The sequence below is a fragment of the Syngnathus leptorhynchus genome, chromosome 6 (genome assembly GCF_054491065.1).
Source record: "Syngnathus leptorhynchus isolate UIUO chromosome 6, UIUO_Slep, whole genome shotgun sequence".
NCBI classification, from domain to species: domain Eukaryota; kingdom Metazoa; phylum Chordata; class Actinopteri; order Syngnathiformes; family Syngnathidae; genus Syngnathus; species Syngnathus leptorhynchus.
In genome coordinates this window covers 5,115,795-5,130,429 of record NC_141200.1, presented here as the reverse complement: position 1 = coordinate 5,130,429, position 14,635 = coordinate 5,115,795, and the positions used below count along the sequence as shown (strand labels likewise).

The 14,635-nt window shown below is 41.0% G+C and overlaps 2 protein-coding genes across 11 annotated transcripts in view; both read right to left on the bottom strand.

Moving 5' to 3' along the window:
* The window catches only part of skor1b (SKI family transcriptional corepressor 1b), a 49,435-nt gene that overhangs the window by 30,776 nt on the left and 4,024 nt on the right, over window positions 1-14,635 (bottom strand). For 9 of the 10 annotated variants that reach the window (XM_085913316.1, XM_085913314.1, XM_085913315.1 and 6 more), the window contains exon 6: window positions 14,189-14,270. The gene's annotated coding sequence lies outside the window, so the exon portion shown is untranslated. Of the gene's footprint in view, window positions 1-1,692; window positions 1,838-14,188; window positions 14,271-14,635 lie in introns of those variants that run through there. The other variant, XM_085913313.1, reaches the window with a different exon arrangement.
* Window positions 2,246-3,508, bottom strand: c6h15orf61 (chromosome 6 C15orf61 homolog). The gene is made up of 2 exons (XM_085913324.1): window positions 2,852-3,508; window positions 2,246-2,764 (listed from the first exon to the last, which is right to left on the bottom strand). The coding sequence occupies exons 1-2, from the start codon at window positions 3,192-3,194 to the stop codon at window positions 2,637-2,639; spliced, it is 471 nt and encodes a 156-aa protein (XP_085769450.1). The 5' UTR covers window positions 3,195-3,508; the 3' UTR covers window positions 2,246-2,636.

Genomic DNA, 14,635 nt, shown 5'->3' with positions numbered 1-14,635 from the left:
TGTTTGTCGTGGAAACGTAATGAGTTTTATGTTTCTATTCAAATGGGGACGGTGCCATCATTCTGAACGTTATGACAACCAGTGATGACACCTTTGTGATCCTCGGAGTGACACGATAGGAACCCCTGCTGGAAACGGAGCAAGCGTGGCGACAATGCCGTCCGTCCATCCGGAAGCTTCATCGTGATAACCGTGCAAGTGTTAGCTGCGGGGGTTATTCGCACAATAATTGTTTCTGCCAAGCCATACGTCTAGATGACAAGAGGGGTTGGGTTGGGAGGGGGGGGGGTGCACAACTTTCCCTTTTCAATAATTCATTTAGCAAGCCGCAACTATTCAGGTTGGTGACCAAGACATAACGTATCTAATTAGACTTTGCAATTAAATTGTTAAACACATTGCCGCAGCACACAATTTCAGCATTTGTTTTGCTTTACTTAACCCAAAATCCTAAATAGAACAAGTACTTAAAGATTTCACCTTGACAAAATATATTAGCGGCATCTGCACGCAATTAAACTTGGCACGGAGGCTTTAATTCTTTGTTCATTAGCACTTGAGTCGAGCGTGTTGGGTAATTCAGCCACTTCATAACAGCATTAGACGAGCGTGGCTATTAAAAGGCATTCATCTCCTGCTAAATGCAGACAAATATACTTCATTTGGGGAGAGAGTCGAAGAGCGGCTCTAAAGGTGAAGCCCCAAAAAAAAAAAAAAACTACAGCTCACCGGCATGCACCGCGGTTTAGATTTCAGCGAGCCAAAGGCGCGGCCAGCTGCAACCCCACACGTCTGGCCATACGGCCGCATCAATGCGGCTGAGGGGTCAAAGGGTCAATGAGTAATTAAGACATGCTTGCCTGAGCATTCCCCATACACACTTTGAGTCCTGATGAAAGGTTGCAAACGAAAGGGGAGGGAGGGGGGGGGGGGTCGGTGTAGCCCGATACCGCCGATCACATTTCAGTAAACGCTCCTTGTTCAAAGCAATTAGAATGATTAAGATAGTGTGGTGTCATCGCGCTGTTAAGGGGGATTTTGCCTGTGAATCATAGATGAGGTTTTGACATTTGATGATTGCAACGAAAGCTACGGCAGGTCCCGCGTAACAAACAACTGCCAAGAGATGCAACAGTTGGACAGTAGAATGACTTGGGGTTGACACAAATCCAATCAGGGAAACAGTTTGAAGCTATTTTAACTGAACCGTTTTTGAATATACAGTAATCCCCCCTCAATTGCAAGTACCTCCATTTTATGGACAATTCAGAACTTTGTTCTGCCTTCCATTTATTTTATTTCTAACTCCACTGTTATCTGAAACAAACTTTGAAAGATCAGGCTAATTTTAGCTGGAGATAACCAAATGTGAAATTCTCTTTCATCCTGCTTTTTATGCTTCCAGAACACAATGACTGTTGATTTAGTTTAAAGAGAAAAAAAAAACAGGATTGATGTACAAATTGTAACATCGATACTGCAAGTCCAGCAAAAAACAAAAACTTTCACTACTCCCAACGAGTACAGCACAGTAAATAATATTCAACACTTTTTTTTAGTATTTCAATCAATGACCCAGTAGAGTGAGCAAGTATCAAAGTCAAAGAGGCATGTCAGCTATTTTTGAGCCTCCTGGTGCAAAGAAAGGGTCAAAAGGGTACATTGATTAACATGTACAACAAGAAATGATACCTTCTTCCTCATTGTGGCTGAAAATGAAGTGGCCAAAGCCAGAAAATTGAGGTTGCTGATAAATGCTATTAGGAGGAGACGCAGAGAGGTGAGGAAATCAATATGTCACTTTGTCAGGCCGCCTCTCTCAAGTGTGCAGCAGAAGGTAAGCGACTGCCCCGTCAGCAAAGCACATTACCAGAAATCAAAGGCTGAGGAAGGCCTGAAGGAAGACACGCACGTGTCCACGGACACTTTGGTGATTAAAACCTATTTTATCAAAGCTGTCTTGTCACAGTAACACTATTGACTAGCTGCTGCATGGAGGCTGACCACTAATTTACGTTAAAATAAATGAAGAGGTTATTTGGATTTTTTTTTTTTTGCTTCGGCCTTGTAAAATGAAGTGGTTACAAAAGCACACACACAAACAAAATTTCATATCAAGTGAACACAAAATGACTCACCTTTTCTACACAAGTGGATAATTGTTGATGTTCCCACATGTTCTGATTGCTATTGTGCTTCAAGCAAAAACAAATGTCAAATTTTTTTGAACAGAAACTAGGGCAAGGACGGTTTGAAAAATCCATTCTTTATAGTATAATTGTTAAAACTCTTTACAAGATATTTATTTTCACTATACATAAAGCAATATGGTCACTTGATTGAAAGTAAAAGCATACAAAGGTACTACAACTGAATTCCTATTTTGGAGCAAATTGTTCATCCATTTTTAAAATTAAGAGTGCTCTCTAAATAAACACTGTTAGTGTTATGTGTCAGCGTGATAACATGCATGAGCGACTCTTCCATTGAAACTTGAAATCTTGAATAATTTAACACAAGGACCACTTGAGACACAGAATGACACTCGTGTCAATCTGCCCACTGGAGCTTTTCCTTGGTAAAAGTAAATAACACAAATTACAGTCTTGCACTGGAATATTGTTTGTTTTTGGGGCTCAGTACTGAGCACCTTCGTCTTCCTTGTAGGCAAAATAGACTTTGACAGGACCGACGCTTGTCTGGACTGTTTCTGCAGCACCTACAACCATCCAGCAACCGATTCCATAAGCCAGACAGGGAATACCTGCAAGGCAACACACAGTGTTTACTGCTGTACTGTTTAATAAAGAGTATTTATTGATAACACCAATATAACATATTGAATACTGACCTAGATTGATAACTTTGAGGATGGTGAAGAACCTGTCCTCGAAATCCAGGTTCTGCAGAGGTGCTTTGGTGCAGTGGTACTTAATAAATGGAAAGCATCCTGTTCTCAGTATGTGGTAGTTGGCTCCCCGAACGCTCCAATTGAAGTGGGACAGTCCAAACTGGTCATTGTGGACGGCAGCGTAGCGGACACAGTAAGAAGTCCACGGTGGGAGCTTTCGCTGCTCCAGGTGGCAGGTGAGCACCTCCGAGGCGGGAGGACGAGGTATTGATTTGCCAAAAGTACTCGGAAACAGTGCAATTTTTAACAAGACATTGTGCGCTTTTTTCAAAAGCTCCCTCATAATTTATACTTAATTTCTATTTGAAATAACTTGAGAACTTTAGAATGAAGAACGGTAGGCAGGAGCTACTGTCTCTTTAAAAACTGGAGGGTCGGCTCAATCTAGCACACATGACCCTCCTGTGAAGAGGACACACGCTACTTAAACAGCGTTACATGCACAAAGACATAGGTTACAAGTGTACGGTGTGAATATATATAAGTCTTTAAAATACATTAAACATGAGAATGGAGAGCTGACCTTCGGTGCATTTGCAGCTACGTAGCGGTAAATGGGTGCACACATTACAGTCGTCCGACTGGAAACCAAGGTGGCGGAACTTAACTTCTTAAAAGTAATTTACTCATTAATTAGTACTACTAGTAATACGAATAATACTACTATTACTAATACAAATAATAATGGGTGTCTAAAAATGGAATAAAATGGAAAACTAAAGTCATGGATAGACGGCGCATATCGTGAAAGGTTTTATTTGTAAATTTAAAAAAAACACCTAACATCAATTACGTTTCTAATATTATTAGTGAACCTAATGAATTTTTAAAAATCCAAAATAAGACATGATCAACACCTTACTCCTCCACTAGATGAAGTAATTTCTGGTCTCACAGATTTATAACAATTACATTTCTTATATATTAAGGAAAAAACATATATTTTGGTCATATAAAAATACATTTGTAAGAATTCTAACGTTAGCTCCTAAAAAAGGCTATTGAAATGAGGTTAACTCACAATTAACTCCCATGTATTCATTTAAAAATATTTTTTTATGAAATAAATTCTGGTAAAATACCTCCTATTGCTTGCTTGCCAGAATGTACAATTTTCATAATGTACAGTAGTCAAAGAGGGATATTTAAGCCATTACCAAGCTACATTAAAATTGGTTTCCCCTTTTGCATTTTAGAGGATGATATTCCTGATGAATGAATGACAGATTGCGGGTAAAGGTCACGAGGGCTCCCCGGAGACACTCTGAGACAGATCAAATAATGATCGCCAAAACAAAAAGGGTTTACTAATGATTCCCAGATTGCTAGCTAAGAAACAATCACCATCTTCATTTGAGGATTGTGGTTAATAAGTGCACTCAATGTGTAGTGAGTGAGAAAGGGGGATAAAATGATCCCCACATGGTCATGTGTCACTGTAGCAATAAAAATATTACGTAATTTCACACAGGCGTTTTTGAGTGGTTTACTTTTGTATAACACTAAATTGACGTGAGAAAAAATGCCCCATGATGTTAAAAAAAAAAACAACAACAACATATTCACCCAAATTGCTAAAAGGAGGCTAGTTATTTTTGAGGAATCTCCAAAAGACGCAGCCGCATTCAGTGAAGGGTTCGGGTGTGTCACATGCATTGTACGCTGTGTTAAGTGGTAAAATGGTGACATGGTTGGTGGTTGTACTCTGCAGATGTGTCTTCAGGGTCACTGCTGAGTTTGGAGTGGCTGTATGATTAGTGAACATGATGAGTGTCGGGGCACATGTGGTAAATTGTTGGGCCTTTCTTAATTAACTGCTGGGAGGAGGAGCAATTAATGTTCCAAAAATGTGCCAAATACAAGATGGCTTTAATTGTACCACGGCAATCGAAGAAACTATAAGCAAGGGGATGGCATTCAGGTTTCTGAATGCTATGCTTTTACCTTCGGCACTGCGCAATGCTCTGTATGTGATATAAATAACAATGGATACGCTGATTACTTAAAACCGTCAAGGCTCAAGAGGATAAAAATGTTGCAGGTTTTCCAGCACCTTGGGGAGAAGACCAAACGCGTCGGCCTAAGCCTGGGTGAGCACAGGAGATGGGAGCCAATAACTCTGCTCTTGTCGGCCACATGTGCCGCACACAACAACAATAAGTGCCCAACAGGGACTTAATTGTGTTTGTAATATGCAGGCCCCTAATGATGGCTACCGCTAAAACCATTAACCACCGCGGCGATTCAACTACTGGTCTGAGGCGCCGTGCCACCACTAAATGAATGTTTGATAAAATAACACAAGTTGCAGATTAACGGGCGTAAACTCGAGCGTAGTGCTAATAAAAGACGGCCATTGTTTAAAGGCCTGGCACCAGGTTGATGAGGTGTTCAGGCATGCATAAGCATGCATAATGAAACCGCGATGAATTATTAATGTGTTGATTATTTAGACTCATCTATCAAAATGATAATGAAGTCAGCACCTAAACACCAATTGAGCTCTTTGCGTAATTACAGTATTTAGTTGTATTTAACCAAAATGAAGAGCAAAGCACTGATCTATCTTTGTGATTACTGGACTTGCCTACTTATGAGTTGGTTCATCTCTAAAGTCTTAGCCTGCAGTTGTTTTCTTGTTCAAGATCTATTTGGGGTCAAATATACTTTTCACGTTCAAATCGAGGTTGATGATAAATCTGGTAGTCCTTCCACTGCCTTTCAAGTTCAACAGAAGAAGGCTTGACACGTTTGGGTCAGTCGCGGAATCACCAAGTCGATCCTTCACCGCATATATGTGGACACGGTTTGCCCTGAGCCAGTTTAGTAGGCTCGTGTCTGATGTGAGGTTCCCATAAGTGTGTATGCATGTATGGTTAATGGCATCATTAGATGTAGATTAAGGGGTCAGGTACGGTCGTGGTCTCCTCCTTAAACAGGGCTAATTTTCCCTGTAATATCCTAATAGCTATGCCCTCTCTCTAAACGTGGCAAATAAATCACTAGTGAAGGAGTTGTTAATAACTAAATGGCAGTCAGCTGCTTCCTTTTGCCGTTCCTATTTGTCAAAGTAAACACTCCTGCCAGTAAATGCAAATGGCCGCTTGTCAGAAGTCCAAAGCGACTCGGACCGGCTCACTTCATCTTCACTATTGCCATATATGTTCTACTTGGAATAATCGTGACGCTGTGTAATAGTCTCAAATGATGATGGATCCATCGGCTCGGGGCTGCACTTACTGATTCTCATTTAACTTTCCTATTGTTTATTTTTTATTTTTTGCAATTTAATGCCACTCATGTTTTGGCTTTGAAATATTACACACATTTAAAACTTAAAGCGAAAATCTATCATAATTTCAGCCATTTCGATAGATGATAGAAAATCACAGAAAGCCACGTTTATGGCTTTTAAGCCATCAAGCCACCACCACCAAAATGGCAGATTTATTTAGTTCTTGCCAAAATCCAATCTTTAACTCAAATCTGCTTGGTGAAAATTATGAACCTGGTAACCCAGTCTGCGGAATTACCTCCAAAAAGCTTATAGAAATTGTAAGAATGAATATACAGAACATAAGTGGATATGAATCCTATAAGTGATTGCAAGACATCACTTCAGCAAACCATAACCGTGGACCGTCGCTTCTAAACGTCAGGGGGGGATGGATCACTGAGAAACGGCCAGCGCACGTCCACTCCACTCACTAAAAATCTCCCTCCGATGTCCCATTGTTGCTCTTAACAAAGCCGTGGGAAATGTAAGTCTGGATTGTACCTGTGTTCTATTGCCTTGGATTTTCATTAAAAAGCCCGATGCTGCAGCTGAGCCCCTCCGTCGCTCCACAATGTGAGGAACGACCGCGCAAGGGCAAACATATGTGACCCACTTCTTCCCATCAAATAAAGTATGCAGCTTTCGGCAACAGGTTTGAATCTAAATTGATGTTTAAATCCAGACAGGTTTGCCCATGTGGCTCGGCGCCCAATTCACAGCGATGCCTTTTTAATACGGCTGCCTCCATTGTGTCATGTACCGTTCACGGCCTGCCTTTTAATTATGCTGTCAGCGGATCCCATTGAAAAAAGAAAAAAAAAAAAAAAACATTAAAAATTGAAATTTGATTTTTAGAGTGTCATTGTATATCCTCTTTACAACATTTTAATGATTACCCGATAATAATGATCAATACTCTCAGTTAGACATTAATACCAATGAACTCTTAGTTTGTGTGGCTGAGTTTTGATGGACTATTTCCTTGTTGTGGCAAGTGAAAGAAAAAAACTAATTATTTAACGATTAAATTACATTGTCTCAATACTGCTTTCGTCATTGTGTTAACATCAGTTACATTAGATACTACCTTCTAGCGGCTAGCTTTTCCTTCATTTCAACTGAGACATCGAAAGACCGTGTGGGTGAAACTCAACAAATCGATTCACAGTAAGATCCACCATAAAAAAAAAAAAAATGAATAATGGCTGGCTTTTCAGAGGTGCATAAAAAAACAAAGAAAACAAACAAACTTCTCACTGTGTCCTTTTAGATGACTAAAAGGCTCTCCAGTATTAAAATTATGGTTTTAAGAAAAAGCTCACTTGAGTTACAGACTGGGCTGAAATAAAAAAAATATATCAAATAAAAAAAATGTATTGAATGAGTATCCATTGCAATAGCCATTATTTCCCCGTGCACGTGCCCTTTTCTGTTCAAGAGGTTTCGACGACATAAACAAAGCATTTCATTTTACAGATCGCAGATCAATAGACGGTCAGTGCGGTCGCGTGCTGATGGGAGCAAAGGTTAAACCATCATAAAGCAGCACATTTCCACCGTCGTAAATCAAGCAGCTTTCGGCAAAACTTAATCGTGATAAATGAGATTGGGATCCCGTGGCAAAAACAATTTTCCGTCCGCCGGCCGGCGGTTAACCAATGACAGGACATTCTGGAGTAGATCACTTTAGAATGACCTATAGTCTGAAAGATGGGACGAGGGGGGGGGGGGGGGGCTTCGAATCGCTCGGCATTGTAAGGTCAAAGGGCACGCCTTAAATGGTGGAATTGGTGTATCGACACAATAAAGGCTGACAGTTTATTAGGGGGTCATGTGACACATTTGCTCTCTGCGCACACTGTTTGACTTGCCTCTCTCCACATCCCAGGGGGGTTGTAAGAGAGAGAGAGCCCCTATCTGCTCAAATGCCTCCCTGATCTTGCCTAAACATTGATCCGCTCCTCCAATATAGTGAAATGGAGCAATTTGACACCACGTGTTGTAATGCTCTAAACTGCATCCATCACATGGAGCCTCCTTGCATGTTCTCACCTTCTGACCGGGTTACATGAACTGGATCTCTGAAAGCTCACCTTGCCCCACTGAGACTGGGTCAGCGATAAAAGTACAGATAGGTCCACGCCTTGGAGATGGAACAAACAACGAGGGAAGGAGAATATGTTAAATTGGTCACCTGGTGACCTGGTCTTAGAGTGTAATGGCATCCAAAACATCACCCCTGAGCAAATACTTGTTACTCGGGAGAGGCTTTTAGAATACGGACGACAAGTGAAGGACAGTGAATGGGTACTGATATATCCCCAATGGTTTGCAGGTTAGCCAGACTGGGAATTTCACTAATTTCAGTCATTTTAATCCATGATTTTTTTTTTTTTTAAACCAATGACAGATAATTGAGTAGGCAAATAAATATATGTTGCTAGCGGCACTCTACTGTAATGGTGCAATCTAGGCATTAAAGGGAACTCAACTCCAAAAATGTCTTTAAAATAATATGCAGAGATTCTGATTAATATTGTGGAATATGAGTTAGGCAGCAAAATTCACCCGTTTGTAATCCAACTCAGATGGTGGCCATTTTGCCTTTTGCTTTCGACTGAAAATGACATCACAGTTGACAGGTGTCACGTCAAACTCGGCTTCTGAAAACTGGTGAGCCGTGGTTGGTTGTGACCCCGAGACCTGTGATGCCATTTGCAGTCAACAGCAAGTGTCAAAATGGCCGCCCCGAGACGGATAAAAACAGGTTTAATTCATATTCCGAAACATTAATCAGACCGCTGGGTTTTGGGCTTTTAAAACATACATATTCTTATAGAAATTGCATCTAAATGAGAATATTGACATGGATACTGTTCAAAACATTGTGTCAACCATGCATGCCTTTAATTCCACTTGGTAAAACGGCCGCAAGAGGGCGTCTTGGTTATCAGTGACTGGTATCAGCTGTTGCTGTAAGTACCCGATACATTGAAACAAGGTGAGTATCGACCAGATACCGGTACCTGGTATCGGTACTTGCCCGTCCTGCGTAACAAGCGAGCAAAGCACCACTGTATAACCGAATTCCGAGCTTAGTTCCATTTTATCATCACTCTCCAAGTGTTGAGCGCTTTTCTGCAAATGCCCTTGAGTTATCCGGATGACTCCAGTAACTTCTTGTTATCGCCGAGACCTTAGGTGGCTGCTTCAATTTCTTAGTGGGCGCCTGATGGATGAAGTGGGAGGGGTCAATCTGTGAGTGACAGCCTATTATCAGAAGGCCTCCGGAGTCTAATGGCTTTAAAGTCACAAGCGCAGAGACGGCACCTGCCCCCAATAACAAGTCTCTCTCTCTCTGCCGGGCGGCTGATGAATACTGAAGCTAAGCCCATCTATCTGGGGATCAATCAGGAGCACGACAGGGATCGATAGCACTCTTGTTTCTGTAACTAGGAGGTGCCATAATGGTTTCGCCACTTAATTACGTTGTCAATTTCGAACTTTTTGTTTCAGGTGTCTCTTAAACAGTTTGGGAGCACAAGTGCAAGCTTTGCTTTGACAATGTGTGAACCGGCCGGTAAACAACTGTAAAACCTTTCCGGCTAAGCCATAACTTCCATTTAATTAGAAACGGCGAATCGCTCAGGAAGAACATGCCGAGGAACGCTGTCAATGAAATGAAAAGGGTAAAAATCATTTACCCTGCTACACCAAAGAGCATTTAAAGATAAAAAGATTGGTGGCTGCTATAATATTTGGCCGTACAAAAGTAGCACTATTTCCAACTTCTCATGAAAAGTCTTACAAGTGAAATTCAAGAACATCCTCTTTGTTCTTTCATCGATCTACACCGAGCGTTATTTGGAGTGGGTTCCGTCCGACTTCACTAGAGATGATGCTGTTGATATTCCAGTCATGTAAGAGCCATCATCATATTCAAGTACTACTGTAAGAGGAGAGGTCAAACGCTGCACAGTGATTCCCCCTCGTACAAACCATAAAGCACACAATGGTGCGGCAAAAAGTGTGAGGGAACTGTTGTCGTTTGCGACGGTAGAGCGAGCTCACCCCGGGACTTTGCCTATGCACTTCGCCCAAACAGCAGGCCACAAAGGCAGGAGACAGCGAGGGAGATGCTTTTGCAATAAATTCTGCGGACTTAAACTGCGTACGGAGGACCGTGATGGGATTCCGACTTTGCTTGGTATCCACATAGAGCCCCGCAATCTGCCCATAAATAAAACAGATGTTTCCCTTTCTCCTTGATTGCCGCTCGGTTTTCTCTAGCGCACCGTGAAACAACAGCGCCGGCCGGGGATCTGGTGCAAGTCGGGGGTGAGTGTTTCGAAGGCTTTCAGGGTGTTTTCGAAATGTTCATTTACTGTAACGCGTTTCTGTGGCATGAGGAATGTCAAGTACAATTTCAATTATTTTGCCTGAGGAACTTTGACTGAGATTACAGTAGGGCAGTAGAAGACAAAATGCAGTAGAAGACAAATGCTAATTCTAGTTTTAATCAAGATGAGTTGCACAACTTCATAGCTCCACACGTTCTATTTATAAAGGTGAATATTGAAGCTGGGGATCGTTATTTACTGGAAAGTTTGACAAAAAGCAAAAAAAGAATTGTGAATAATTTGATAGTCCAATTGAAAGCGTGCATTTCAATTTTAATTTAATTTTCGAGTAATTTTTCTTTTACTTGTGGAATAAAAATTGCTTAAAACAAGATTTTTTTTCTGAAACAATGCTATTCACTAGAAAGTCAGTGGCTATAAAAAGTCTACACACCCCTGTTCAAATGCCAGGTTTTGTGATGAAAAAAAACAGAAACCTGAACAACTAAGATGTAATTGGGAGGTGGCTCACATTTATCCAATCAAACCCAAACTTCTTATTCTCCCCAGATAAAGTTCAGTTGTTCAATTGCGGTCTTTTCCTTAATTTTTCTTTCTTTCCAGCAAAAGCCTGAAAGCTCTCAAAAAAACCGTGTGTACACTTTTTCAATCGACTTAATTAAATTTGGGCAGTGGGAACAATTCTTAGTCACTTCTTTAACGGTGCCGCTTTTTAAATGACAATCTTAACCTAAATAAGGTATTGCTCAAGATTTGTTTGTGACAAAAAAAGCAGACCTCCATCTGTTGACGCTATTAGGTGTAATTTTGACCCTCTTGTGCCTAATGATGCGTACGCAAGCTGCGAGAGTGCTTAAGAGTGGATGGCCCCCTTCAGGCGTTGCATGGCTGCCGATCTACATGTCTTTAACCTCTTTGTGTGTGGAAAAGCTCAAACGGGCTCCGGGGCTGTAACATCATGCCTGAGGCTATAGGGGACATCCCCCCCCCACCACCACCACCACCTCCCGCTGTACCTCTTCATCCTCCTCCTCCTCTTTGTCGGACTGTTGTTGTACGCAGCCGGAGGGGAGATGATAGTTGGTTTATTCTAAAGGCTTACATTGTATTACCAAGAGTCAACTTCTTCACGCTGAGCCTCAACAAGTCATAATTAAACAAATGTGTCTGTGGAAGCTAATGAAAATCAGATTAAACGCTCATGAAATTTGGCTTTCCACCAAAATATATTTGCTTAATATGCAATTTAATTGTCAGATTTTAGCAAACAATTATTTTGAGGGGGGGAAAAAGACTTTTGGATTTTAAATATTAATTGGCAATAATTTGTTTTTCATGAAATATTCATCACTATTATTTTAGGAGAAACTAATAATGGCCCTCCCCCAAATAATGAATCTAATCGGAATCTGTGTTATTGCGTGTATTCCGGCCGAGTGGCCAGCTAATGAGGGTTGTATCTCAAAATAAACGGCAAAACATCCATCCGCACTTTCTGCTGTGAAGGAATCAAATATTCATGCTTGTTTGTTTGAACCTTTATAATCTTTCGACACAATCCAAATTGCTATCTCGAATATTAACTGGCAGAAGAGCAGAAGGCCGTCGTAAAGCGTTAAAGCGGTTAATGTATTTTATGGGAAAACAATGTCACCGTGATAAAAAGATTCAGGCAATGCGGAACACAGGATGTGGCCTTTGCTTTGATTAAAAGAGCGAGGTTTCGAATAAAGGCCAGTTAAAGTGTTGCGTCCATATGGCCCCGAGGCCCCGAGGCTGTGGGCCTGCACTCGAGGGCCTCGGCACTCTTTCCTCTCCATGGGACCCCAGCTGGTGAAACAAACCCCATTTATGCTGCCGCGCTGCCTCGGCCGCCATTATGGACCTTGGCGGCGGCTCAGCCTCTCTCTACCGTAATTAACGGCCCCGATGCCACAACAATTACAGCCCCGCGCCGCACATACGCCTAGAATGAGGGGGACGAGCTAATGGGAACAAAATCAGAAAACAAGACGTCGGAGATGAATGCTCCTCCTTTCAAAATGAATAAAAAAAAAGTAAAACGGTTGTGCTGCAAGCTCACAGTCATTAGGCTGTAAATAGTTTACACAAAGCTCCCCATTAAACGGCAAAATGCGGTAATTAACGCATGACAGAAAATCAAAGGCTATTTGTAAGCATATGAGACATAAGAGCCAGAAGCTTGTGCACAGATTACAACTGTAGTGAATGAATAATTGGCAATCATTAAACACGTTTTATTTGTTTGGACTGGGTTTGGGTTAAATTGCTTTGCAGAACAAATGACGCTATTGTTTAGAATCATAACAGTGTGGCAGTTTTAGCTCTGTTTTATTTGTAAATAGTTGCAGGAAGTTCCACTGTCGCACTATTTTGTGGAATTTGTTTTCTTTTTTAAAGACAGTGTCAATTAGTCATTATTTTGGGCCAACTCTCCTGTACAGTACATTGGGTGTGCTGTAATTCCACTTTTAACCATAGATGGCAGCACACTTATTCAGTTAGACATGTGAATTCAAAGAAGAACACGAGGGAAACTACTGGGAATGGATTGTTATCTGATGTTTTTTAAGTCTACAAATAGAAAAATGACAGAAAATATCTCGGTTCATTTTATTATGTACATCTTAAGGCATCATTATATTGATGTATATAGTTTCGGTTATTATTGACTCAGTTCACTATTTACACTGTCGAATATTTTCATGTTCTCTTATGTTTCTGAATATTTTAAATGTGTTTGGAATACTTTCAAAGTGTGTTTAAAACCTTTTGAAAATATAGGTGTTGCAAATGTAAATGGGAAATTTTTACATACTTATTGTAGGGGTGGTCTAGAATGTAATCCCACAATGGAGGGCAGTTTATTGTATTGTTTTCGCTTCTTTGCTGGCATCAATCAGTTCTTACTGTGATTCAGCGATTCAAATTATTTACTTTTGAATTGTCAATTTGATCATCTGCCAATGGCAAACCCAATGCAGTTTTCGAACATAGGCACAAGAATAACTATTATCACGGCCTATTCTGGTACGTTTACCAGCAGACAGGAATTCTATTCTTGAGCTGCCTCATCTCAACAATAGGCGCAATCTTCATTTCAATATCCAGCTGTTCCTTTAATGCCGTCTGCTGTTTATCTAGTTGCTAAGATGTTAACTTCAAGTGGCTCATTCTTCATTGGTGTGGGGGGTGAAAAAAAAATCTGAAGAATGGCAATAAACTGTAATTTGTGCATCTTTTCTAAAACATGCTCTTTGGAGGGAGCCATAAAAACAAAGTGTGGCACTTAAAATCATTAATTCAGGCACAACTGCATGGATCTGAAATGAAGCCCTTCAGATGGGAGTCAATATGCAGTTACACTGCATGGCCGCAATGAAGCAAAGCAGCAGTATGAGTGAGATCAAACATTCCAAAAATTTGCCTGTGGACCATTTAAATATGATCAGTTTGGAGAGAGTCGTAGAGGCTTAATACTTTTGCAACTGCACCATGAGGTACAAAAGAAACCCGACTTAGTATGATCCTTTTGAGAGGCGAGCTATTGTTTGGTTGAGGACAATACGTGCTTTGACATGAGAGTAAAAATTTGAGTGTGGCGCTCTGGGAACTCACCTCACGGTTGGCCTTGATTCTCTTCGGAGAAGTAAATGGAGAAGGACTGTACTTGAGGAGCGTGTTAAGACACATTCCAAGTCTGTGGGAAACAAGGGCAGAAAGATTACTGCAGCTCCAAAGTTACTTTCCAACGGTTGTTCCTTGACCTGATTTATCACTGTGTACACAAAACAGATCTATTATTGTAATAGCCGGCAGGCGTTTGACCTCTCCTGTTTTCCAGCAGGTTGAATTGATAAAAGCTGCCGATGGGAGGCCCATCCTATCCTTCACGTCTTTAATGTGTGCTATAGCAATGAGCTCCTTGGGAATACAACTAATTACTCCACATCTGTATTTATTTGATCCACAAGGAATTATCCCTTCTGTCACTGGCAGAATGCGCTGGCAGCCATAGGTAGCGGTGATTCATCTCAGCAACACGTCTGCTGCGGTGGAACAACA

Bases quoted from the DNA above. Each gene is read 5' to 3' on its own strand.
- c6h15orf61 (XM_085913324.1), bottom strand. From the start codon at position 3,194: ATGAGGGAGCTTTTGAAAAAAGCGCACAATGTCTTGTTAAAAATTGCA. The intron at 2,765-2,851 runs GTCAGTATTCAA...GTTGCCTTGCAG, and splicing joins CCTCAAAGTTATCAATCTAG to GTATTCCCTGTCTGGCTTAT.